This window comes from Salvelinus namaycush, chromosome 34 (genome assembly GCF_016432855.1).
Source record: "Salvelinus namaycush isolate Seneca chromosome 34, SaNama_1.0, whole genome shotgun sequence".
Classification (NCBI taxonomy): Eukaryota; Metazoa; Chordata; class Actinopteri; order Salmoniformes; family Salmonidae; genus Salvelinus; species Salvelinus namaycush.
The window spans coordinates 12,866,764-12,892,992 of NC_052340.1; the positions used below are offsets into that span (position 1 = coordinate 12,866,764).

The 26,229-nt window shown below is 43.5% G+C and overlaps 1 protein-coding gene across 2 annotated transcripts; it reads left to right on the forward strand.

The window, feature by feature from the left end:
• On the forward strand, nt 1-26,229 carry LOC120028697 (tyrosine-protein kinase BAZ1B-like). 2 transcript variants are annotated; one of them, XM_038973923.1, is made up of 20 exons: nt 1-749; nt 2,151-2,267; nt 3,147-3,291; nt 3,452-3,671; nt 5,231-5,352; nt 5,630-5,827; nt 7,300-7,473; nt 7,636-9,166; nt 10,290-10,428; nt 10,666-10,811; nt 13,561-13,675; nt 13,830-13,928; nt 14,631-14,811; nt 15,062-15,247; nt 15,878-16,025; nt 19,071-19,218; nt 19,515-19,633; nt 22,425-22,558; nt 23,121-23,227; nt 23,499-26,229. In XM_038973923.1, the coding sequence occupies exons 1-20, from the start codon at nt 631-633 to the stop codon at nt 24,100-24,102; spliced, it is 4,752 nt and encodes a 1,583-aa protein (XP_038829851.1). In that variant the 5' UTR covers nt 1-630; the 3' UTR covers nt 24,103-26,229. The 2 variants fall into 2 exon arrangements, with proteins under 2 accessions (XP_038829851.1, XP_038829852.1); XM_038973924.1 differs by having other exon boundaries at nt 677-749; nt 2,096-2,267.

The window sequence follows — 26,229 nt, forward strand, 5'->3', positions numbered from 1 at the left end:
TTTGGGGTTGTGCAGTATTTTGCCGGGCGGAAACTCCCGCCATTTTTTCAACCCAGTAATTCATCTCTTGCATATTCAATTAAGTTATTACAACCCTTTACTATCATTGTAACAACTTAAACTTTCAAGGACGGACACTGCGAGTCTAAAAAAAAAAAATCGCTCCATGAGAGAAGGCCTAGTCTTTGGAGACCGGAGTGGAGAGCGCGCCAGACCCCCTGACGAGAACCTCCGCTGTTGCCGCGAGTTCGAGAATCCTGTCAGCTCGCCTCTCCATCCTCCTTTGGGACAAGCTAGTAGAAGTTTCTCCGGATAGCCTACCCGAAGAGTCCATTATCATTGCACATTTTTAAACAGATGTTTTTGTAAAGTTTGTGTTGATAAACAATGACACAACTACCGGCGAACAGAACAAGGATGCGATTTGACTGCTAGCAAGAAGTGCTGTGTTATTGTTTGCGAGGATTTAGCCGACTTGCTAGGTTAGCTAGCTAGATGCTACACGTTGAATGCTCCTGGAATATTTTTGGATACTTGACTACATGCTAAGGCCATATTGTCATATTTTGCGTAGTTTTGTGGTAGGAGTTTTATTTTTTAAGACGTCATCGCTGCCGTTTCGTATTCAGGATGGCACCACTGCTGGGCCGGAAACCCTACCCGCTGGTTAAGCCGCTAGCCGAGCCGCCAGGCCCAGAGGAGGAGGTCTACATCATCGAACACACCAAGGAGGCCTTCAGGAACAAAGAGTATCCTTTCACATTATGGCAAAGCCGACTCAGTTCGCCAGCTAGCTAACTGACTGTCAAAGTAAAACCATTATGCACACTTATCGGAACATCGAGTTTTGTGTCAGTGTTTTAAATGTTGTTCAGCTTCTGAATATTAATAATAGCTAAATAGCTAATGTTAACTATGTCGAATTTGTTGTGCTTCTTTTGGATTGTTTTCCCTATCGTAATATGCCCACAGTCACTCACTGTTATTTCGTAGTCAAAGTTGTGCTCTCTTTAAAACGAGTTAACTGTTAACTAGACAAACCGTAACGTTAGCTAAGTACTACTAAAGTTACTAATATTACTTGAGAATTGCGCTATCTAGCTGATCTATGCATAACTGGTTTGGGTGATTCTCACGGTCTCTGAGTTTGTCATGCCGTCTCGGTGGCGCGTTTACTAGCATGGCTAGCTAACTTTACAGGGTAGACTGAAGAACAAGCAGATTATATCACGTCAGTTCTGACACTAGCTCATGATCAAATCGGACGGATTTGACTTGCAGATCAAACTGTAAAGTTTGACTTGTTGGAAATACAACGGTTGTAATATGACTTGTAAGAAAAGGCAAACGTGTTCGTGACATGAATCAATTTCCAATCAAGTGTAGCCGGTGCATGGCCGCCAGGCATGCCCGATTGATATACTAATGCATCGTTCAGGTTGCTCAGCGGTGTAATAAAAATGCAGTTCAATGCATTGTTTTGAGGTCCCCTAGCCTTACTACCAATAGATACAGAAGTATGTTGGTGCCCCACGTGAGTTTGACATGTATTGCTCCTTGTGGCTGCATAACTCACTAGGCCAACATCCCCATATTTGTCTGTCTAGTCTAAAGGTACAGTACTCTAACCTTATCTGATAAACAGCAAATTACGAGCCACCTGTAAACAAACCCTAATACTACTACTATCCCAGTGCAAAGCACCATCAACCCAAACGTTTGTGCTCTGCATTTTGTCAGGCAGTGCAATATAATAAGTAAAGTTTGTACTGCTTGACTTCTAGTTATAGATGCGAAAGTCCTAATGATATCAGGATGTGATTTAACACATTGCTTAGTCCCTACAGAGAGGAAGACTTGTCAGATTTAGTTTCAGCTGGAGCACAGTGTTTCTGGGGATTATCCTGCACTTTGGCTCTGTTATGAAAGGATCCAGAATGTATGCTTGGTGTGGGACGTCCCTCGCATCCGGCCTTTTAATTATTGAGATCAATTGCTCCTAACATGATTCATTAATTATGAATGGGGGGTCTGGGTATGCCTTAGAGCTAACTGAGTCAAGTGACTAAGTGGATGTTCCTATCCTGTGTCCTAGTACTCACACTATGTGATTGAGGGGAATATATGTTATCCTGATGAAATGGCTACAGCGAGTATGAGGCGCGCCTGCAGAGATACGCCGAACGCATCTGGACATGCAAGAGCACCGGCAGCAACCAGCTCACACACAAGGAGGCCTGGGAGGAGGAGCAAGAAGTCACTGAACTGTGAGTAACAAGCAAGTCTAACTTGAGCGACATTACGACCATTAACAGAAATGCTCTGTTTCAAAAGAAATATAAATCATCATTACATGCAGAGGCTAAAAAGATCAGTGCAGCTCCGTCTGTAGCACACACTGCTCACTGACTCCAGTTGAAGGTGACATGATTTACAGCTGTGTTATTGGATGTTCCCCGCGCGCCTCCTTCCTTTCTATTTGCAGGACGTATGGATTGAGTCATCCTTGAATCTAGTGATAAGAGTGTGGCCTGGTTTAGAAACAACCCCTAGGCACTTGTGTGCATCTGAAGGGATTGGATTAGGGATTGTTTATAGACAAGGTCTAGGTTCTCTCATTTGATACGTGTCCAGATTGGCTGCTGTGGCATTGAGCCCTGCGTTGTGGGAGGACAGTAAGCTTTGAGTTCTGTGTGTACACGAATGACCTCAGAGCAGTGCCACAGCCAGGCTGTGCTCCTCCGGCACCCTCGGTGCAGGCCAGGCAGGATCAGCAGCCGTATTTAAAGATGTCTATTTATACCAGGCAGGGAAGCCAGGGTTTGAATTGGCTCCCCCTGTTGGAGAAGTGGTTGTGTACAGATAGGACAGGCATTGGTGGTCCTAGCAGTCTGTGTTTCACCGAGGAATGTTATTTTGTATGTATTCCTTGGATTGGACTGCTCCATGCATGTTTATGAATTATGGAAAGCAGGTGACTCAATTAGTGAAATAGCAATAGTCACACTAAGCCATCTGTCAAAATTATTAGAGTGAAAGTGCACCAATAAACCCAAATCAGTTAACGTAAGAAGACTGTTTATTGCTGGCATTTTCTATTGAGTGTTAGATAAATGAGATGTTTGACATGAGTGATTTATTTCCAGGCTTCAAGAAGAGTACCCGCTATGGTTCGAGAAGCCAGTCTTGGAGATGGTTCACCACAACACGGTCTCCCTGGACAAGCTGGTGGACCAGGCCTGGGTGGAGATCCTCACCAAGTACGCCGTAGACGAGGAGTGTGACTTTCTGGTGATGTTCTTTTATTTTGGTCGAATGCTGTGGATGTTTGTTTTCATGTGGTGAGATAGTAGTCAATGAAGGTGGAAGAAATACTGTTAATGGAAAATATGTTGATAGAAAATGAAATAGCTTTTTAGCCCCCTTCACCTATTCATTTTGTTTTTTTAAGGTGGGGAAGGAAAAGAGTTTGCAGGTTAAGGTCGTGAAGATACACCCGCTTGAGGGGAACGCTGAGGGGGAGACGTCAGAGAAGAAGCTAGAGGGAGCCTGCGACTCTCCTTCCAGCGACAAGGAGAATGCAAGCCAGGAGAACCAGAAGAAGGAACAACAGCTGCCCAGAGAGGAGGAGAGCCCCAGGGAGACTAGGGAAAGCAGGCGAGAGAGCCTCAGTGAGTACAGCACCTATGGGACATGTTGTGCTAACAAATACAATTATTAGATTTTGTGTAACCTACACCAAAATCCACCACAGTAGGTGTGTGAACGTTTAAACTAAATTGGGATCCTTGAAGTTAAGGAAAATCCCGAACCATTTTTTTGTTTTTTCCCCCCAACAAAATGTTAATTGCAGTGCAGTTACAGTGGTGTAAGGTACTTAAGTAAAAATATTTTTGGGGGGGGTATCAGTACTTTACTATTTATATTTTTGACTGATTTTACTTCACTACATTCCTTAAGAAAATATTGTACTTTTTACTCCATACATTTACCTTGACACCCAAAGGCACTCGTTACACTTTGAATGCTTAGCAGGACAGGAATATAGTCAAATTCACACACTTATCAATCGAACATCCCTGGTTAGCTCTACTGCCTCTGATCTGGCGGACTCACTAAACATACATGCTTCGTTTTGTAAATGATGTCTGAATGTTGGAGTATGCCCGTGGCTTTCCCCTCAATTAAAAAAACAAGAAAATGGTTGCATCTGGTTTGCTTAATATAAGGAATTTGAAATAAAAGTATATTTGGGTTACTTTTATGTGAAATCATTTTTTTTTTATTAAGGTTTCTTTACTTTTACTCAAGTATGACAGTTTGGTTCTTTTTCCACCATTGTGCAGTTATCACAACCTATTATTTTCTGTGTTATAGCCATAACTAGACGATAGGCTATAAAGGCCTGGGGAAAGTTGTGTAATTTTAAAGGTAGACTCAGCGACATGAAGTAGATGCGGAAAGTAAACAGCATAGTGGGTCAATTTATGCAACAACTAAGAGTTTGAGCGCAAGGGTCTACTTCTCCACTGTTCTTGGAAGCACGGCAACTAATCAGTCTCCTCCGTTACAAAAATGCTGAGTCTTAGAAGTCGATTCCGCTCGAAAATGGGGGTTGACGTGCAAGCAGTCAAGGAAACAATTATTTTGGTGTCGACTCGCCACCACTAAGTCATCGTCGATAAGTTGGGGGGGGGGGGTATGGCAGAGAGGGGCAAGTGACAGCAACAAAGTCTTGTATGGCAATACTTTGAGGAGGTAATGTAAACTTTGCGAGGAGGAATTAAGGTAAAGTAATGGTAGTACAGGTGCAATGCTTAACTATCTGAAAGAGACGGACCATGAGACATAAACTGCTTTCTAATGCAAAAAATAAAAAACATCTCAGTTTAAACCATGTGTCAAACTCATTCCATTATGGGCCGAGTGACTGCGGGTTTTCACTCCTCCCTTGTTACTTGATTGATTGAATTTAAGGTCACTGATTAGTAAAGCCACTTCCCTCAACTGGTTGTCTAGGTCTTAAAACCATCAGTTTTGACACATCCCTAAAATACAGCACATGGAGCTTTAAGATGTGTGCTAGTTCAGAGACTGTATTTTTTACATATTAAAGAGATTTGTCAAATGGACAAATTTGTACATGTAAAAATAGCATAGAATCCACACAGGCCTGATCCCCAAAAATTCACATTCACAAAAAATATACTGTGTGCTTGTTTGTCATTAGGTGACCGAGCACGGCGCTCGCCCAGGAAAACTCCCACCGCTATGAAGGAGGAGAAGAAGAGATGGGTGATGCCAAAGTTCCTGCCACACAAGTATGACGTGAAGCTGATCAGCGAGGATAAGGTTGGTGTCCTCTCCACTGCTTTAAAATGTCTATGGTTCACTTCCGGCCATCAAGTGCACATGTTTTATGTAACTGGGTCGTGTTCATTGGTTACACAATGGGGGGAAAATGGATTGGAACAGGAAGGGGCTACCTAAACTTGTCGAATACGAAATGCACATTTTTGTTTTCCGTTACCAAATAGATTTAAAATATTTTCCATTGCATGCTGTAATCAACACAACACTGGGGTCTATGTATGTAATTTATATACATTTTTAAACGCTACACAAACAGGTCATCAGTGATGTCCCAGTGGACAGCCTCTTCCGGACTGAGCGCCCTCCAACCAAGGAGATCATGCGCTACTTCATCCGCCACTATGCACTCCGGCTTGGGATGGGAGAGACGGCCCCCTGGGTGGTGGAGGATGAACTGGTGAAGAAGTTCAACTTGCCCAGCAAATTCAGCGACTTCCTCCTGGATCCACACAAGGTAAACCTAGATTTATATGGGGTTTTAACTTTATTTTTTGTCCACAAACCTCCACATAATCTCCTGTTGATATAGGAGCTCTGGATTATGTGATGGACGTGTAGATAAAATACAACAGTGAGACAAAACAGCGTCATACATTGCCTTTAGAAAGTATTCATACCCCGTGACTTATTCTACTTTTTGTTCTTACAGCCTGAATTGAAATATAAAATGTATTTAAATTTTACCCTTCTACACACAATACCCCATAATGACAGTGAAAACATGTTTTTAGAGGTTTTTGCTAATTTATTGAAAATTAATTACAGAAATATCTCATTTTTAAATTACTTTTCACTTTTCTTTTACTTTTTTTCTGAGTCAATACTTTGTAGAAGAACGTTTGGCAGCGACTATAGCTGAGAGTCTTTCTGGGTTAGTCTCTAAGAGCTTTCCACACCTGGATTGTGCCCATTTATTATTTTGTAAATTCTTCAAGCTCTGTCGAATTGGTTGTTGATCATTGCTAGACAACAATATTCAGGTCTTGCCATTGATTTTCAAGTAGATTTAAGTCAACTAAATTGTTCACTCAGGAACATTCCCTGTCTTCTTGGTGAGCAGTTCCAGTATAGATTTGGCCTTGTGTTTTAGGTTATTGTCCTACTGAAAGGTGAATTAATCTCCCAGTGTCTGGTGGAAAGCAGACTGAATCTCTAAAGATTTTGCCTGTGGTTAACTCCAATCTGTCTATTTATTTATTTTTATCCTGAAAATCTCCCCAGTCCTTAAAGATTACAAGCATACCTATAACATGATGTAGCCGCTGCTATGCTTGCAAATATGGAGAGGCTTACTCAGTAATATGTTTGGGGCAAATCCAGTACTTTGTATTCAGGACAAAAAAGTTAATTGCTTTGTCAAATTTTTTTCAACAGTGCCTTGTTGCAAACAGGATGCATGTTTTGGAATATATATATTTTTTTTTGCACAGGCTTTCTTTTCACTCTGTCAAATACGTTAGTATTTTGGAGCAACTACAATATTGATCTATCCTCAGTGTTCTCCATTGATTGGCCTCATAGAGAAATCCATGACCGGTTTCCTTCCTCTTGAACAACTGAGTTGGGAAGGATGCCTTTATCTTCGTAGTGATAACTATTGATACACCATGAAAAAGTGTAATTAATGACTTCATCATGGTCAAAGGGATATTCGATGTCTGCTTTTTTTTTTTACCCATCTACCAATAGGTGCCCTCCCTGGTCTTTGTGGTTGAATCTGTTTGAAATGTACTGCTCGACTGAGGGACCTTACAGATTGTGTGTGTGGGGTACAGAGATGAGGTAGTCATTTAAAAAATGTTCCAACACTATTATTTCAGAGTCCATGCTACTTAAGTCAAGGGGTATGAATACTTTCTGATGGCACTGTTTTTATATAACATTTGTTTTTTAAATATGTGACTAATAGTTTTGTTTGCCTTCTAGTTTTTCACAGAGAATCCAGTCTCAGCCAAGCGCAAGAGCCTGAGCTCAACAGAGGGCAAACCCAGTAAGAAGCTGAAGACCTCGAACACCCCGGGAGGAGGGAATTCGGGGAACGAGAAGAAAAATGATTCTCTCGGCATGCCTCTGAGCCCAACAATCTGGGGCCACATGCAGGTTTCTCAAATTTTATACATGCTGATGTAATCTCATTTGCACATATCTTTAGCTGGCTTAGTGGTTTTCTAAAGAATCAGAGGATTTGTTAAATGTTCAATTGAATTTGCATATTTAGTCTTGCAATGGATTGAATCAATAAAGCATCCATTTATATTGTAGATGAAAATGAATGGCTCGCCTCTGAAGGTAAAGAACTCCGGTACCCCTAAGAAAAGAGAGGGTGGGGCTTCTGTACTCTCCTCCCCCAAATCCAGCAAAAAACCTGGAGACAAGAAATCTGCTACTGGCAAAAAGACCCCCGGCAAGAGCGGCCAGAAGGCATCATTCAAAAAGGATGAAAAGGGTGGAGGCGCCAAGAAGCCCAAGATGAAGCAAATGACTCTGTTGGACTTGGCCAAGAGCCCTCATTCCGCTGGAAGCCCCAAGAAGAGAGCCCGGAGCACCGGCCCAGGGACCCCCAAGCTTGGCAAGCCCCTGCACCCCATGGCCCTGCACCTGCTGCGCTACTACAAGGAGCACAAGGGCAAGGAGGACAAGAGGAACGCCATGTCCTGTCTCATATCCAAGGCGGCCAAGGCCCTCTCGCCTGAGGACCGGGGCCGGCTTCCTGAGGAGCTCTGCGATCTTGTCCTGAAGCGCTGGGAGTTGCTGGAGCACAAGAAGAAATGGGCGGCCATGAGCGAGGAGGAGAAGCGGGACGTGATGAGGAAGAAGCGTGAGGAGATCAATGAGAAGCTCCGGGAGAAGACTAAGGAGCGTCGGGAGAAGGAGCTGCAGGTGCGCCGTGAGCAGCAGCGCCGCTATGAGGACCTGGAAATCGAGGGCGGCAAGGCACTGCCTGTCTTCAAGCTGGTCGACATGCCAGAGGGCTTGCCCAACTCCCTGTTCGGAGACGTGGCCATGGTGGCGGACTTCCTCAACTGCTACGCGGGCCTGCTAATGCCCGATGACCAGTACCCGGTGACGGCAGTGGCCTTGATGGAGGCTCTGGCCGGGGAGAAGGCAGGTTTCCTCTACCTGAACCGTGTGCTGGTGGTGCTGCTGCAGACCCTGCTGCAGGACGAGCTGGCTGAGGGCTACAGCGAGCTGGACATGCCCCTGTCGGAGATCCCCCTCACCCTCCACTCTGTCTCTGAGCTGGTGCGCCTGTGCCTGCGGCCGTGCGACGCCCACGGCGATGACTCGGGCCAGGGCTCCGGGGGGGATGATTGGGGCACCCTAGGGGGCTTCGACCAGGTGGTAAGTAGCGAGTTCCTTGAGCGGCTGGAGTTGGTGGAGGTGTTTGAGTTGACGTCGACGGAGAAGGCCAGCCTGCTGGTGGCACTGTCTCACCGCATCCTCATGACCTACTCGGTGGAGGACCACGTGGACTCCATGCAGCAGCGCTCGGCCGAGCTGTGGAAGGAGAGGCTGGCCTCGCTCAAGGAGGTCAACGACCGCAAGCGGGCTGAGAAGCAACGGCGCAAGGAACAAGCTGATGTCAAAGTCGAGGAGGCTGCCAGTGGCGACTCGCCGTCAGCCGCCACCAAGGTGGAGAAGAAGAAAGAGGGTAGCACCAAGAAAGAGGTGAAGGTGAAAGCAGAGTCGGTGGCCGCGGAGCCGGAAGACATGATTAGTACAGTTAAGAGTAGGAGGCTGATGTCCATCCAGGCCAAGAAGGAAAAGGAGGAGCATGACAGACAGAACAAAGGTAAGGACAGCTGGACATGTTGTAGATCATTAGACTGGGCCAGTTTTCCTTATGTCACGTGGTGAGGAAATACTCCTATCATTAGGCAACAGTAAACATGTCGTCCCCACGAATGATGCAGCGCCCCTTTGAGCCAATCAGTGTAATTTTGAAAATGCCAGGTCTCTATGGCAAGACTCATCATTCGCTCAAGTTTTGTCAAAATTCGGCCAGTGGTGTTTTGAGTTTGTGTGGGTTAGCTAGACTCCTGTGCCAGAGCATGTGTGCCAAATTTAATCAGTGAGTCAAACAGATCAAGAAATAGAAATGTGTTTGTTATAGCGCCACCGTGTGGTCGATATGAATGTTCTTGCATATGTTGTTTCTTGAGTGTTTTCAACATGTGTACCAAATGTTGTTACAATATGAATATCTTTGACGGATTTATATGCATTTGTGCCAGACCACGCACACATGAAAGTTTATTGGTCAATAGCGGCCATGTTTTTAGGTACTAGTCTGGAAAATATTGCGTTGAGACCTTTGTCCATAGATGCTTGAAAGGTGTGTAGATACAAAATAATATGTATGGCCATTAGTTTACTCCTGCCTATATGACCTGACCAGATAAGTTTCATGCAGATTGGTCATTCGGTGCCAGAAGAGTAGCGGGGAACTCTTTTTGAATTTATAAAAAAAAAAATGGTGGAAATTTCATCATGTCTGACCTTATGAGTCTCTGAGGCAAATATGTTCCTTGTGAGGAGAGGGACCTATGTTCCAAATGTCATGATTGTAGATCAAACGGTGAGGGGCTTGACCTTTCAAAGTTTGCATTTTCAATCTGTTACAGCGCCATTATCTGGCCAATCTGTAATTTTGTAAATGCCAGATCTCTATGGTAAGACTCATCTTCAACACACGTTTCGTTAAAATCGGGCCAATGCTGTCTGAAGTCTCGTGTGACTAACGTATTAACAGATGGAGACAGATCCACAGTCCTCTCTGCGATTTTCATTGTGGGGGACAATTAGAAAGAATAAGATGGCTGTGGTTGAGTCCATAGTTGCTTAGGTGATTTATGCAATGGGAATGCTCTGTTATGAATGAGTGTCGGCTCAAATTCTGTTTTGTCTCCCCTCAGAGCGCATGGAGAAAGAGGCAGAGGAGGAGCGTGTCCGCAAGCAGAAGGCTGCAGCGGAGAGGGCCTTCCAGGACGGCATCACCAAAGCCAAACTGGTGCTGAGGAGAATCCCACTGGGAACTGATCGAAACCATAACAGGTCAGCACGCACACTTCAATGGTTCACAATATGTTTAGGTGTTCTATTTACAGTTGACTCTTGATACATGCACATAGTGCTCTGGTTTGGTGCATGCATCCTCAACGGTCCCAAGACGTTGGATATATAAGGAATCGACAACTATGTAAACCGTTTTACCACATACAGTTGATTCAGGTCACTGTTGGTTTATATTACCATCGGTATTGACCCGCCAACTCTTTGTCTGTGTGTTAGGTACTGGCTGTTTTCTGATGTTGTGCCTGGCCTGTACATAGAGAAGGGCTGGGTGCACGACAGCATTGACTACAGTTACACCCTCCCCCCGGAAGAGGCTACAGTCGAGCCTGAGGACGAGGAGGCTACCAAAGAGGAGACTGATGGTAAGTTAGTACACTGTCATCACAGCTGAGAGTCTGCAAACCTTAGTACTAGTACACCTTATCCTCTTCACTAGCTATGTTTAGTGCCTCATGTCCCAGAAGAGTAAAGAAATATAATTGATATATATAGCTGTGAGCACATGACAGAAAGGACACACAAGATCAGTTGAATAACAAAACAAGCACTCGATCATGTAGGAACTATTTTATGTGGAATCATGAGTCTAAATACAAACTCTGGAGTGAATCTGACGAAGGGTTCATGAGGAGAAGATGATTGCAGATTTTGAGCATTAGCGTTACATATGCAAAGAATGAGTTGCAATAGTTTCCTTGTTTTAGATGTCAATACGAAATTCAGTGTGGTTTATCTTAAGGACATCCATGATAGCGATGACAAGTTGATGGTCCAATGTGGAGTGGATTTACACTGGTTTTAAATGGACACATCAAATAACTTAGCCATCTTTTGACCATTTCCGTAGTTTTTCTCAAACTATGATAAGACTTGTACCATGTAATTTGGTTCTATTGGTCATGAGAAAAAGATTTTGGTAGTATTTTTAGCTCCCAGGATATGTGCTAATTTGCATCTACTGGTATAGTGTGGCAATCTTTGAATACATCAACTTTATTTTATTAAACTCTTTAGACTATTGTGATGAGTCAAAAGACCAAAATTTGAGTAAATCTGACGTAGTCCCTGAGATTTTTTTTAAATTATTATTTTGAGCATTAGCGTTACATAGTCAAAAGGTGAATTGTTAATAGTTTCCTTATTTCTTAAGATATCAGTGCCAAACTTAGTTTCAAGTTGATAGGCCATTGTGGAGTGGATTTACAAAGGATTTCAATGGACACGTAAAATCTGCTTTCCTTATTTATTAATGACTCAGCCATCTCTTAACCTAAGTCAAAGTCGGGGTGTGTGGTCGACCTCATCTCTGTGCTCACATCCAACCTGGATCGATGTTTTGTTTTAATGCAGACAAGAGCACTAAATCCAGCTTCACACAGATATGAGCTGGCAAAGGGTGCCATAGGTTTTATGGTCAAATCATGACGTCAGTGATCTTCAGGTCAGAAGTATGAGTTCTAGAAAGAGGCCTGAGATTCTGAGTTGGGTGGCTGTTCAAAACAATTTTTCCTAGTCTGAGCTCATTTTTTTACATGTTCCCAGCTGTCTTGAACACCCTGAAGTTGGAGATTTCCGAGTTTTGAACGCGGCATTAATGCTCAAAATGAGACGGCAGGGTATTCTCTTTGAGTCAGGAGCCTAAACACCTGCATGCTTGTGTTCAGTTCGTTCAGTTTCCCAAATATGTCTGTTACGTAAGCAAGGAGACACATTTTATTTTCATAGAAAGTCACCAAAGTTATTTTTTTAAATATATCCATTGTGAATGACAATGGTTCCTCTCAATGTGAAAAATCTCCCAGGACCCCATTTTTATATCAGGTGACTCCTAGTTTGGGAATCGCTGTCTTAACTTAGTTTGAGAAAAGCTAAGGGATTGGTTATGTCATGAAAATCATGGAAAAGTAATGGAATATTTTTTTAGTTTTCCATCAACTTCTCCGTTGCTCACAGAGAGATTATGGTTGACATTGCAGCAGCAGTTAGGCCTATATATAGCCTATAAAATATGATAGAGAACAGACTAACTAGGTAGCCAATTAAAAATGTATATTGTACCCTGTAGTTAACTGTTTAGCTGTTGTTAGCATGTATGTTTTCGTCATTTTCCTAAAAACTTTCCGACGCTTGTGAATAAGGCCATATAAAGTTGATTAATTTAAACCATTATTTTTTACAACACACAATTCACTTCGCCATTGTATTAGTTGGGATTTGGTTCAATTGTGATGAATCAAAAATAATAATTTGTGAATCGCGAACAGTAAATAATAGGGTGTTAAAAAGATTAGCTGTAGCTTTTCTTTTGGATTATGTGGCTTCAACTTGTTTTGTAAATACTTCCAGTTGATTTGGGCATCCAATGTATGGGACATGACAAATCAATAGATGCTAGTTAGCCTGTTAACCAACCAACGGGGGGTTGGTTGGTTAAGTGCCTTGCACAACGACAGGGGATGCTACATGGGATCAGAGAGCAGCCTCTGTGTCAATACCACATTACACATACTTTTTTAATACGCAGAAGTTATGAAATTCCATCTGTCAAAAATGTGTATGAACCCTGAAGTTAAGAGAGGCCTACGTACTGAATTTGAGTTTTTATTCTTCAAAATTTCCAAAATGGAGGAAAATCGACCTGAGTGACCTTATGGGCCCTTGAGGCAAATTTTGTTCAGCATGTAAAAGACGCCTACATACAAAGTTTAGTCTCTAGGTCAAACAGGGCGACTGATATGAGGTTTTAAGTGAGACCGCTTATAACAGTACCATTCTTTTCTAAATTACTCATGGCCCTGTAGTTTCTGTATGGCAACTTAGGAAAAAATAATATTCTGTTATTTGACCATGTCAAAAAAGAAATAAGAATTCAGAGAATAACATAATAATCACGACTTCTGTGAAACCTATAATATAATTTCTTGATATTATTAGTTGTAGTAGTTGCAGCGTTAAACCTGGGTCGTATTCATTAGGTCACACCGTAGAAAAACCTAGTGCAACAGGAAAAACAAAAATAAGCTATTCTTATTGGTCAAGTTCAGAGAGTCCCTCACTTTCTTTGCCTTTGTGCCTACTGAACAAGACCCTGTTCTGTTTCTGATCCTGCAGATGTCGAGGAGGACGGTGGCAGTCTAGATGGTGCTCTAAGCGAGGGAGCCCATCAGGGGGCGCTAGCCGCCATCTGCATCGAGACCACCACTCCCAACCAGGGACAGAACCTCTGGTAAGAAACTCACTGACAGATGATCATTGGTTGACTTGATAACTAAACAGATTTGTCGTTCAATAACAATGTTTAAACGATACTTACACCAGAGAGCAGATGATTATATTTGTGCTATGATATACTATGTGTTTACACCACGCTTGTGTTGAAGGTTTGTGTGTGATGCTCCACGGGAACTCGATGACCTGGTGGAGAGCCTCCACGCGCAGGGTGTGAGAGAGAGTGAGCTGAAGACCAAGCTGCAAGTCAGGTGAGGAGACATTTGCCTTATATTCTACATACCGAGCCACTGCCTGTTCACCCCGCTATCAACCAGAAGGTGAGGTCAGTACAGGTGCATCAAAGCGGGGACCGAGAGACTGAAAAACAGCTTCTATCAAGGCCATCAGACTGTTAAACAGCCATCACTAACATTGAGTGGCTGCTGCCAACATACTGACTCATCTCTAGCCACTTTAAAATAAAAAATTGGATGTAATAAATGTATCTCTAGCCACTTTAAACAATGCCACTTTATATAATGGTTACATACCCTACATTACTCATATGTATGTACTGTACTCTATACCATATACTGCATCTTACCTATGCCGTTCGGCCATTGCTCATCCATATATTTTTTTTGTACATATTCTTATTAATTCCTTTACACTTGTGTTTATAGGGTAGTTGTTGTGAAATTGTTAGATACTACTGCATGGTCGGAACTAGAAGCACAAGCATTTCACTACACCCGCATTAACATCTGCTAACCATGTGTGTGACAAATAAAATTTGATTTGACCCTCCACCAATTCATTCACTCACCTAATGACTGCTTTGTGAGCGACGCCCCACTTTATCTTGTCCTATTTATGCAAATGGCCCAGCGTTTTTCCTGGTTAGGTCACATGGATCAGGTATATGTGTGTGAGTTAGTGTGACTGACTGACTGGGTGTTGTACGCTGACAGGTACCAGGACATCCTCCACTCTATCAACCTGACCCGCAAGGGGAACCCGGGGCTGAGGAGCTGCGACGGCCACCAGGAGCTGCTTAAGTACCTGCGCAGCGACGTCATCGAGGTGGCCTCGCGCCTCCAGAAAGGCGGCCTGGGCTACATGGACGACAGCATGGATGAGTTTGAGAGAAAGGTAACTATTTATTCATACAATCAGTTGACATGTTTGGAATCAGGAGTTTATCCTGATCGCATATCTGGTCAGGTCATATAGGCAGGAGTAAACTAATGGCCATACATATTATTTTGTATCTACAAACCTTTCAAGATTTTCCTCAATGCCCATTTACCTGTATTTGTCTTTGGGCCTTGCACATCCAGCAGAGTATGACCTCTGAACTTGACCATTCCCCTCTGACCCCTGTCTGTCTCTGTGTGTTCAGGTGCGTGACCTGGAGAACCTAAAGGACTTTGGGGAGTGCGTCATCACCCTCCAGGCCTGTGTCATCAAGAAATTCCTGCAGGGCTTCATGGCCCCCAAGCAGAAGAAGAAGAAGAAGCAGGAAGGTGAGGAGAGCAGGAAAACTGAGGAGGTGGATGAGGAGAAGAAGCTGGCGGAGGAGGCAAGGGTGAGTAATACCTATTTTAGACAGAACATGGTATGTTACCTGTAATTTAAAACAAGGCAACCCCTTTTCAAACACACCCTTTTTTACCACTTTCTTGCAAGTAGCTCGGGCAGCGGTCTAAGGCACTGAATCTCAGTGCTATAGGCGTCACTATAGTTTGAATCCAGGCTGTATCACAACCGGCCGTGACCTATGGGTCCCGTAGGGCGGTGCACAATTGGCCCTGCGTCGTCCGGGTTTGGCCGGTGTAGGCCATCATTGTATATAAGAATTTGTTCTTAATTAACTCACGCTCCCCAGTTAAATATATATTTTTTAAATAATCCCTTTTATACATCTCAGTGCGTAACCGGCAATTGGAAGAGGGATGATTAAACCATGGGGCCTGTTTGCAATTCAAACTAGGAAGGTGTTAAACAGTAGTGTTATTGAATTTACTTGCATAAAACAGATATTTTCTCGCAGACCCATTACCAGTTTTTTGGTTACAGGGTCTGAAAATACAGGTTTCATGACTAGGTCTCGAGGTGATGCAGGTGTCAAATGTTTTGAAGTGCACCTTAAACACACTTTTCTGTAAAAATCAATACAATAAAAAAAGTAATTAAAAAAGTTGTAATTTGTCTGCAGGTGGCGACGGCAGTAGAGAAATGGAAGACGGCGATCCGCGAGGCCCAGACCTTTTCCCGGATGCACGTGCTGCTGGGCATGCTGGACGCCTGCATCAAGTGGGACATGTCGGCAGAGAACGCACGCTGCAAGGTGTGCCGCAGGAAAGGTGGGTGATCCTCAACGTCCTGGAGCTGTATGAGGGAGTCCGAAACTGAAGAGGGTATTTTAAAATGGTGTCAATGGAAAGGACCAATTAGTAAGAAACGATTACAGATAGTGTCCTTAAAGTGGATCTAGTTTTAACAAGTCGATCAGAGGTAAATAAAAACTTAAAATAAGGGGGGGGGGGGGGGGTGTTGGTTGCACATCGTGCCCCAAGGTCTCGTCAAGAAAACCTTTCTCAGTATTGAGTCATCTATACCAGCGTTTCCCGAACTCAGTCCTGGGGGCCCCCAAACAAGTTTTTTGTTTTTTGCCTTAGCACTACACAGCTGATTCAAATAATCAAAGCACGCTGATGAGTTGGTTATTTGAATCAGCTGTTTAGTGCTAGGGCAAAAAACAAAATATGCACCCAGGGGGGACCCCAGTACCAAGTTTCGTTAAACCCTGATTTACAATAAAAGCATTTGACTGTCATTTTCTGCCTGTTGGAGATGATCCACCTGAGTAAGGTGCTGTGAAGACTTCGGCTATCCACAAATCACCTTGCATTCCATTAAAGCCGGAGTGTCCACCTGGCCCACGAGGTGGTTTGAGTAAAACAAACCACAGTATAAACAAACATTTTAGGGGTTTGCTGGCCCCTGCACTAAAGGAATCTTTGCAGTAAAAATGAGCAAATCTGTTCATGGCCTTCGAGTCAAACCTCTCGAACAGGCAGAAAGACATGATTGACTAATGTATAGAATCTTTGAATGACTGAAGTGAAGTTGCTATGTGACGTTATCAGCTACAGTTGAAGTCAGAAGTTTACATACACTTAGGTTGGAGTCATTAACTCGTGTTTCATCCACAAATTCCTTGTTTACAAACTACAGTTTTGTCAAGTCGGTTAGGACGTCAACAATTGTTTACAGACAGATTATTTCACTTATAATTCACTGTATCACAATTCCAATGGGTTGACACTGCCTTTTTTAAACAGCTTGGAAAACTCCAGAAAATGATGTCATGGCTTTAGAAGCTTCTGATAGGCTAATTTACATAATTTGAGTCAATTGAAGGTGTACCTGTGGATGTATTTCAAGGCCTACCTTCAAACTCAGTGCCTCTTTGCTTGACATCATAGGAAAATCTAAAGAAATCATCCAAGACCTCAGAAAAAAATTTGTAGACCTCCACAAGTCTGGTTCATCCTTGGGAGCAATTTCCAAACGCCTGAAGGTAGCACGTTCATCTGTACAATCAATAGTACGCAAGTATAAACACCATGGGACCACGCAGCCGTCACCCCGCTCAGGAAGGAGAGGCGTTTTGTCTCCTAGAGATGAATGTACTTTGGTGCGAAAAAGTTCAAATCAATCCCAGAACAAAAGCAAAGAACCTTGTGAAGATGCTGGAGGGAACAGGTACACAAGTATCTATATCCACAGTTAAACGAGTCCTATATCGACATAACCTGAAAGGCCGCTCAGCAAGGAAGAAGCCACTGCTCCAAAACCGCCATAAAAAAGCCAGACTATGGTTTGCAACTGCACATGGGGACAAAGATCATACTTTTTGGAGAAATATCCTCTGGTCTGATGAAACAAAAATAGAACTGTTTGGCCATAATGACCATTGTTATGTTTGGAGGAAAAAGGGTTATGCTTGCAAGCCGAAGAACACCATCCCAACTGTGAAGCACGGCCGTGGCAGCATCACAGCATGGCCAAAAATTTGTGGGCAGAACTGAAAAAGCGTGTGTGAGCAAGGAGGTCTACAAACCTGACTCAGTTACACCAGCTCTGTCAGGAGGAATGGGCCAAAATGTACCCAACTTATTGTGGGAAGCTTGTGGAAGGCTACCTGAAACATTTGACCCAAGTTAAACAATTTAAAGGCAACGCTACCAAATACTAATTGAGTGTATGTTCCCAGTGGGAATTCATTCCCACTGGGAATGTGATGAAAGAAATAAAAGCTGAAATAAATCATTCTCTCTATTGTTCTTACAAATCACATTCTTAAAATAAAGTGGTGATCCTAACTGACCTAAGACAGGGAATTTTTACTCGGATTAAATGTCAGGAATTGTTAAAAAAAATAAAAAATCCTGAGTTTAAATGTATTTGGCTAAGGTGTATGTAAACTTCTGACTTCAACTGTATGTGTTGATCTTTGCTCTAGTAAATGTATTACCTTGATTTTAACCAGTTACGTTATTGGAACCCATTCTCTCTTCCAATAACAGCCTGTACTCTCTCCAGGGACAGGGCTGAGGCCTCCTGTCCTCGTGCTGCGGGACATGGTTAGCCCCAGTCCCAGGCAGGGCAGGTGGATGAGCCCAGAGCAGGGACAGAGTAGTGTCAGACAGGTGCAGGTGTACCACATGCTGCCACACAGCCACACTACAGGTGAACTAGCAGTAAGATACTACAGTATAAGGCCCTGTATAAGTATTGAGGTAATATAATTACTATAAGTAGAAGTACAATACCCAAGGCCCTGTGTGACAACACACTGCTCCCTCCTATCCATGTTGCTGATCTGACATTAGCAGAGATGATGTAGTGGAAACCTACCCAGTGATTTCAGGTTAGACATGGCTTGTAACCTTGAACTACAAATATTTGGGAATGAGAGACATTATATAGGTTATAAATGATTATGATGAATCCTTGTTTTGGTGGAGATAATGGGTGTGCCCTTATCCCTGGGGATTTGACCAACTGTCTCATTGTAAATTGGGCCCTAGCCAAATGAACTTGGATGTGTGATGGCAGCTTCTTGGCCCAATCCCGTATCATCCCCTACTCCTTGTAGGTGTGGGTCCTGGGTTGTGAGGCATGCCGCGCGGATATGGTTTGTTTGCTCAGTTGTAGGTTTTGCACGCACACTCCATACAGAGAGGCTTCTCCTTATTTAATATTTTACATGAATAACTTTTGCTGGTCTTAGTGACTTTAGACAATTAAATATGTATGTATAGAGTTAATGACAGTGTAGGCCTAAACTATTTACTAAGTCTGCGATGATGATGATTTTCTCTCCTCCATCCTTCCTTCAGGTGAGGATGACAAGCTCATCCTGTGTGACGACTGCAACAAGGCCTTCCACCTGTTCTGTCTGCGCCCCGCCCTCTACCGCATCCCCCAGGGGGAGTGGCTGTGTCCCGCCTGCCAGCCCGCCGTGCAAAGACGCTGCTCCCGCGGAAGGTAGGGTTCACACGATAACACACAACACCTCACTGGTGGATTAAAGACTTAGCTGTGTCTAAACTTTCTGGTTTTTCGTCAAACATGACAATTAAGCTGTTTCAATCTAAAGGTGGTACTGTAGAAGCCACTTTGAAGATACTCAAGTGTTTTATTATTTTGACTCCACTGATGAGCCCCCAAATCAGCCCCTAGTTTCAAATGTTCTTCCAAAATTACGGCGTGTAAAGAAAAGCCTGTTTTGCTATTGGATGAACGCTCTTTAACAGAATGCTGATGGCTACTTGTTGTTCCAGAAACTACAATGAGGACACTGAGGAAGAGGAGGATTCTGAGGACGAAGAGGAGTCTGAATCCGAGGACTCTGATGAAGAGGACAAGGAGGATAATGATTACAAGGCCGTGGGCCACAGCTGTGAGTATTATTGACCCCAGTAGGGACCCTTACTTACCATTACCCAATGTAACAGTACTGAGTCTTGCGAGTCTTGCCAATAGATTTTCAAGTAGATTTAAGTCAAAACTGTAACTTGGCCACTAAGGAACATTCACTGTCTTCTTGGTAAGCAACTCCAGTGTAGATTTGACCTTGTGTTGTAGGTTATTGTCCTGCTGAAAGGTGAATTTCTCTCCCACTGTCTGGTGGAAAGCAGACTGAAGGTTTTCCTCTAGGATTTGCCTGGTCTTAGCTCATTCCATTTCTTTTTATCTTGAAAAACTCCCCAGTCTTTTCAGATATCAAGCATACCATGATGCAACCACCACCATGCTTGAAAATGAGGCAGTTACTTAGTGACGTGTTGGATTTGCCCCAACCATGAGGCTTTTCATTTAGGCCAAACGGTGTATTCTTTTGGTGTGATAATAAAGGATGCATGTTTTGGAATATTTGTATTATGTATATTTGTATTCTTCTTTTCACTCTGTCATTTAGGTCATTATTTCGGCATCAAATTCACGCTGCTTTATTGGCATGAAAATTGTGTCAATATTGCCAAAGTAACAATGTATACATTGTAATAAAATTATAATAATTAAAATGGTAGCAAATAATAATACAAAATTAAATACAAAAAATAACAACAATATATTAGAAATGTAATCACTACAATGTTGTTGATCCATCCTCAGTTTTCTCCCATCTCAGCCACCTCTGTTTTAAAATCACCTACTGCCTCATGGTGACATCCCTGAGCAGTTTTTTTCCTGTCCTGCAGCTCAGAAGGACGACTATCTTTGATGTGTCTGGGTGGCTTAATACATAATCCCGTGCATAATTATTAACTTGACCATGCTTAAAGAGCTATTTTAAAGTCTGGTTTGTTATTGTTAACCATTTACCAATCACTGCCAGTTTTCATGAGTTGAATCTGTGCTTGAAATTCAGTACTTAACCGAGGGACCTTACAGATGTACAGTGCCTTCAGAAAGTATTCCCACCCCGTCTTCCATTTTGTGGTTACAGCCTGAAGTTTAAAATTGATTACATTTAGATTTGTCACTGGCCTACACACACAACACCCTATGTCAAAGTGGAATTATGTTTTTAGACATTTTTACAAATGAAAAGCTAAAATGCCTTGAGTCACGTGTTCGGCACTTTGTTATGGCTAGCCTAAATACCTCCAGGAGTAAAAAATTTTTGCATGGACTCACTCTGTGTTCAATAATAGTGTTTAACAGGATTTTTCTTATGAAAGCATCTCTGTACTCCACACACACAATTATCTGTAATGTCAAGCAGTGAATTTCAACCACAAAGGCCAGGGAGAGTTTCCGATGCCTTTCAAAGAAGGGCACCTATTGGAAGGTAGGTAAAAACAAAAAGAAGGTAGACATTGAATATCCCTTTGAGGATGGTGAAGTTATTAATTACACTTTGGATGGTGTATTAATACACCCAGTTACCACAAAGATACAGATGTCCTTCCTAACTCAGTTGCCGTAGAGGAAGGAAACCCCTCAGGGATTTCACCATGAGGCCAATGGTGACTTTCAAACAGTTAGAGTTTAATGGCTGTGATCGGAGAAACTGAGGATGTATCAACATTGTATTTACTAAATAATACTAACCTAATTGACAGAGTGAAAAGGACGCATGTACAGAATACAAATAGTCCAAAACATGCTTCCTGTTTGCAACAAGGCAGTAATACTTCAAAAAATGGCAAAGCAATTAACTTTTTGTCCTGAATACAAAGTGTTATGTTTGGGGGAAATACAATACAACACATTACTGAGTACCACTCCATATTTTTGCGCATATTGGTAGCTGCAACATGTTATGGGTATGCTTGTAATTGTTAAGGGCTGGAGTTTTTCAGGATAAACCCCCCCCCCCACACAATGTAGTTAATCACAGTCAAAATCCTTGCGGTAAACCTGGGTCAGTCTGCTTTCCACCAGACACTGGGAGATTAATTAACCTAAAACACAAGGCCAAATCTTCACTGGAGTCGCTTACCAAGAAGACAGGGAATGTTCCTGAGTGGACCAGTTAGTTTTGACTTAAAGGGCCTTAGTGGGAAGGGCCTGTCGTGTAGCAGGGGTTTTACATAGATACTAGGGCCCAGACTTTCTCCTACCCTGACCAGAGAGAACTGAACAGGCCGAACAATGTACACGTTTCTATTTTACGGATGCAGAGAAAGATGGGAATGACAGGAATGTGGTGCAGTATTCTGAGCTCATTCTCTCCCCTCTTCATTGTCTGAGTGTCATCCCCCCTTTTTGATCTGGTGGGCTTTTCACCCCCGGCTTGGCTGACGGTATGTGGCAGAGTGATCCTCTGTGAGTTTAGGCCTGCACGTAAGGTTTGGGTTTGGAACACACAATTGGGTTTGGAAGACCGGTGGTTATAGTGCTGCCGTAGCAGGTCGGTTTTTACCCTGCAGATCTGGCAACATAACATTGCAAACCAAACTGTGAGCGAGGATTCGGCCCAGTGCATTTTGAGGTCTCTTGACTTCACATAGCTCCCTCCCTCTGAGAAGTTGGGCTTGTTGATGAGCCTAGTCGACCAGAGATCTGTTTTAGGATGTCTATTAAAAGATTAAAAAAAAAAAAAATCTGAATCTTTCAGCATTTTACTTGTGATTTATAGCTTCATCCCTATTCTTACAGTTCATACAGGTACAACAAATGGCTGATTTTTTAAATGTTTTTCTGATGGTGTGTATATTTAACTGGACTCTTCTGTTTCCCAGTGAGATCAAGGAAGAAGACAAAGAACTCTAAAGCATTGAAGGCGTCCAGTAAGGCGTCTAAGAAGCACTCTCCCCCCAGTAAACCCAGCAAACAGAGGGCCGCCCCTAGCAGTCCTGCAGACATCGACGAGCTGGTGAGAACACACACACCCTATGGCTCATGGTTAGAAAGACTGGTCTGACCTCCCAAGTGGTGCAGCGGTCTAAGGCGTTAATACAGACCCGGGTTCGATTCCAGGCTGTGTCGCAGCCGGCCCGTGACCGGGAGACCCATGCGGCGGTGCACAATTGGCCCAGCATCGTCCGGGTTAGGGGAAGGTTTGGCCGGCCGGGATGTCCTTGTCCCATCGTTCTCTAGCGACTCCTTGTGGTGGGCCGGCCACATGCACGCTGACACGGTCGCCAGTTGTACGGTGTTTCCTCCGACACATTGGTGCGGCTGGCTTCTGGGTTTAAGCGAGCAGTGTGTCAAGAAGCAGTGCGGCTTGGCAGGGTCGTGTTTCGGAGGACGCATGGCTCTCGACCTTCGCCTCTCCCGAGTCTGCATGGGAGTTCCAGCGATGGGACAAGTCTGTATATACCAAAAAAGTGCAAATAAAATGGACTTTGGTGACTCACGCACTGGTGCAAGCCAGCTTCTATGCAAATAACTTGACCCCTTGCCAACACTAATATGGTGTGTTTGGTTTGCTGCAGGTGCGTCAGAGCTCAAAGGCAGGGGTGCGTCGGCAGGCCCTGGAGCTGGAGAGGAGCGAGGAGATCCTGCAAAAACTGGTCAAATTCCGCTACAGCTGGCCGTTCAGGTGAGACATGCAGTTAAACATTTGTGAAGCTGGGAAATGCCTCCTGAAAGTGTTTCAAATATGGCTTGACTAGCACAACTAACTTTGGACTTATACTCCTATCTCAATGTAACAACATACATTGACACTAACTATATAGATATCAGACAGTTGATTAGATGCAGGTTCAGTGTAGGTGTCCATGTGAATTCCATGGAAATAGTATCAAGATATTTAGATCTGAGACAGTAGACCTGACCTCTAACCTCCCCGTCTTCGCTCCTCGCTCCAGAGAGCCGGTGTCAGTAGAGGAGGCGGAGGACTACTTTGACATCATCTCCAGCCCCATGGACTTCCAGACCATGCAGGCCAAGTTCAGCGAGGGCCAGTACCGCCACGCCCAGGACTTCCTGGAGGACGTCAAGCTGGTGTTCTCCAACGCCGAGGAGTACAACCAGAGTGGCAGCTCGGTGCTCTCCTGCATGGCCAAGACGGAGCAGAGCTTCACCCAGCTGCTCCACAAGCTGCTACCCGGCCTTGGCTACCTGCGCCGGCACCAGCGGAAGAGAGTCAGTCGGACCGCTCAGGACGAGGAGGAAGAGGAGACGCCCAAGGTTCGGAAGATGCAGAATGGGAAAGGCAAGGTGGGTCGGCCCAGGAAAGCAGTGGTGGAGCAGAGGAGAAAGGAAGCGGAGGCGAGCGAGGAAGAGGGCAGCGTGAAGAGGAAGAGCAAGCGGGCGGCGACAACGTCCAGCCGGCGAGACTACCGAGAGCAAGAGAGTGATGGCGAGGAGGGCGACAACCGGAGAACTCGGCAGCGGGGGGGCCATGGTGGGGATAGTGACGAGGAGAACGGGGCCAGCCACCGACATTCCAAGCGGCAAAAACGTTCATAATGAAGTCCAGGGTGCTTCTTGTGCTTGTCTTTTCAAATTTCTGCCCCTAAAATGAAAACAAAACACCCCTCCCAATTCTGAGGAAATGGGACTCAACTTCTCAGATGGAGTTTTTTGTGTTTTTGGTTATGTTAATATTTTTGAGTAAAAAAAGAAACTGATTTATATTTGTAATGCGATTAAATATTTGGGGACTTTTTTTCAAACAGACATTTACATCTAAGACGAGAGGATTTGTCAGAGCTCTTTGAGAATTTTAATTTATCCCCCCACACCTTACATTCTGGTCATCCTCCCAGGTTTAAAGTTGTAATTTAGCTTCTGTGCGGCTTGGGCTGTGAGGGATGGGATGTTAACCGTTTTCCAGGAAATACCTAATTTATGTTGATGTACAGTCATCATTCTCTGGTTTTGCTTTTTGACGTGACTAAACACTGGCCTTTGGGCAACCCAGCTGTGCGAGGGCACCAAAGCCCTTGGTGTATATGTCTGAGTTCTTCCTTCAGGCTACGCACCAACTGCCTAGCCATCATTCTGCCTAAGCATTTGAACCATACAGATAATCCAGGTTTTTACATATGCAATTCAGTTTCCTGTGTTGACAATGAAAATACCTATTGTAAAAACAACGGTACATTTTAACCCCCTCTTTCTCCAGAGGACTCTGTTCTTGTTGCAGCAACACATGTTTATCTGCAGTGTCTCATTCCTGGTCCACCGCGTTGCCCGACCTTTCACCTCCAGAATGTCCTCAAGTTCAGTAGATGATTCCCCTTAAACTCCGCCCGGTAGTTTTCTCCCTGTAAAGCTAGGGCTGCCTTTTGTTTTCATATACCTACTGTGGTAGGGCTCTACTGTCTCATTGACATTATAGGCATTTATTATTTTAAACCAGTGTTTAAACCACAAATCCAAGCATAGCCATGGTCTAAATGCATGGAAATGTGTTTTGTTGACTTGAAAGTGGATTTTTATGATTTGTTTTGTTGCACATTTTGGCCGAATTTGATTCAAAGGAAGTGTATGAAATACTTGCGAGCGATAACCACTTCCTCCCTCAAAGATTTGTCAGCGGTCATCATTATGCCATGTCATCAATACAAGGTCTGGTTAGGTTCTAGTCCGATGTAGGCGATCTGTGTGAGGGTTCGTGGACCATGAGCCGGGTTGTTCGGTTCAAATCCTTCAGGTTATTACCATTGCTTCAAACTCCTTATTGTGTATGTTTCCATTCATTAGCACCAGGTGGTGCTATACTCCTGCACTTTTAACCAGCATAGTGCAAGTTATGGTCCCTTGAGAACCTCTTGTCTTGTTCATATCCTTTCCTTAAACAACCTCATGCACATTCTACTGTGGAGTAGGTGTTTAAAAAAACTTCCCTCTAGCTAGTGTGTGTACCATAATCGAACCTTGGAGAGCACTAAGGTCCTTGGAGTAATTCTCAGATGGGGTGTTGTGGTATCTATTTACAGAACACCGGTTAGGTAGTCAGACAATGCAGATGTCTTGACTATGACATGTGCAGTTCTATGCAGTATGTTAGTGCTTTTCTAACACTACTGTCATTGAATCGTCAAGCCTACGATCTGATTTTAATTTGGTTCTTATCATTTGGGCAGTTTTAAAAAGCACTTTGAGTTTTTTTTTTTTTTTTTGTACTACTCGAATCTTGTATCTGAGATGATTTGAAATGTAATTTTTGGCTGTTCAATTACATTGAATATTTAGATGGAAGAGCAGATCTAAAGAATTGCAAAAGTGACTGCCCTCCTCAGTAAAATTCCTGTTGTAAATACTTTCTTTCTTTCCGGAGGAACAAAAAAAGTATTTTACACTTTAAAAAAAATAATATTTATAGTCGCAACTGGGGTCGGGATTGGTTGGACAGGTGTGGGGCTCACAAGTAAAGAATCCCCCCCCCCCCCCCCCCTTTTTTTTTTGAAAGGATATGGGTTTGAAGTTTAGATCTCCCCTTTGCTTTGTTTTGAGGTTTATAGTATTTCCCCCAGCCATCACTGCCAATGGTAAACCTGATAGAGAATAGCCAGTGGGGAGGAGTTAGCCATGGGACCGCAGGCTGACGTATGTTTTCTTTACTTTTTAATAAAACATCATACAATGGTA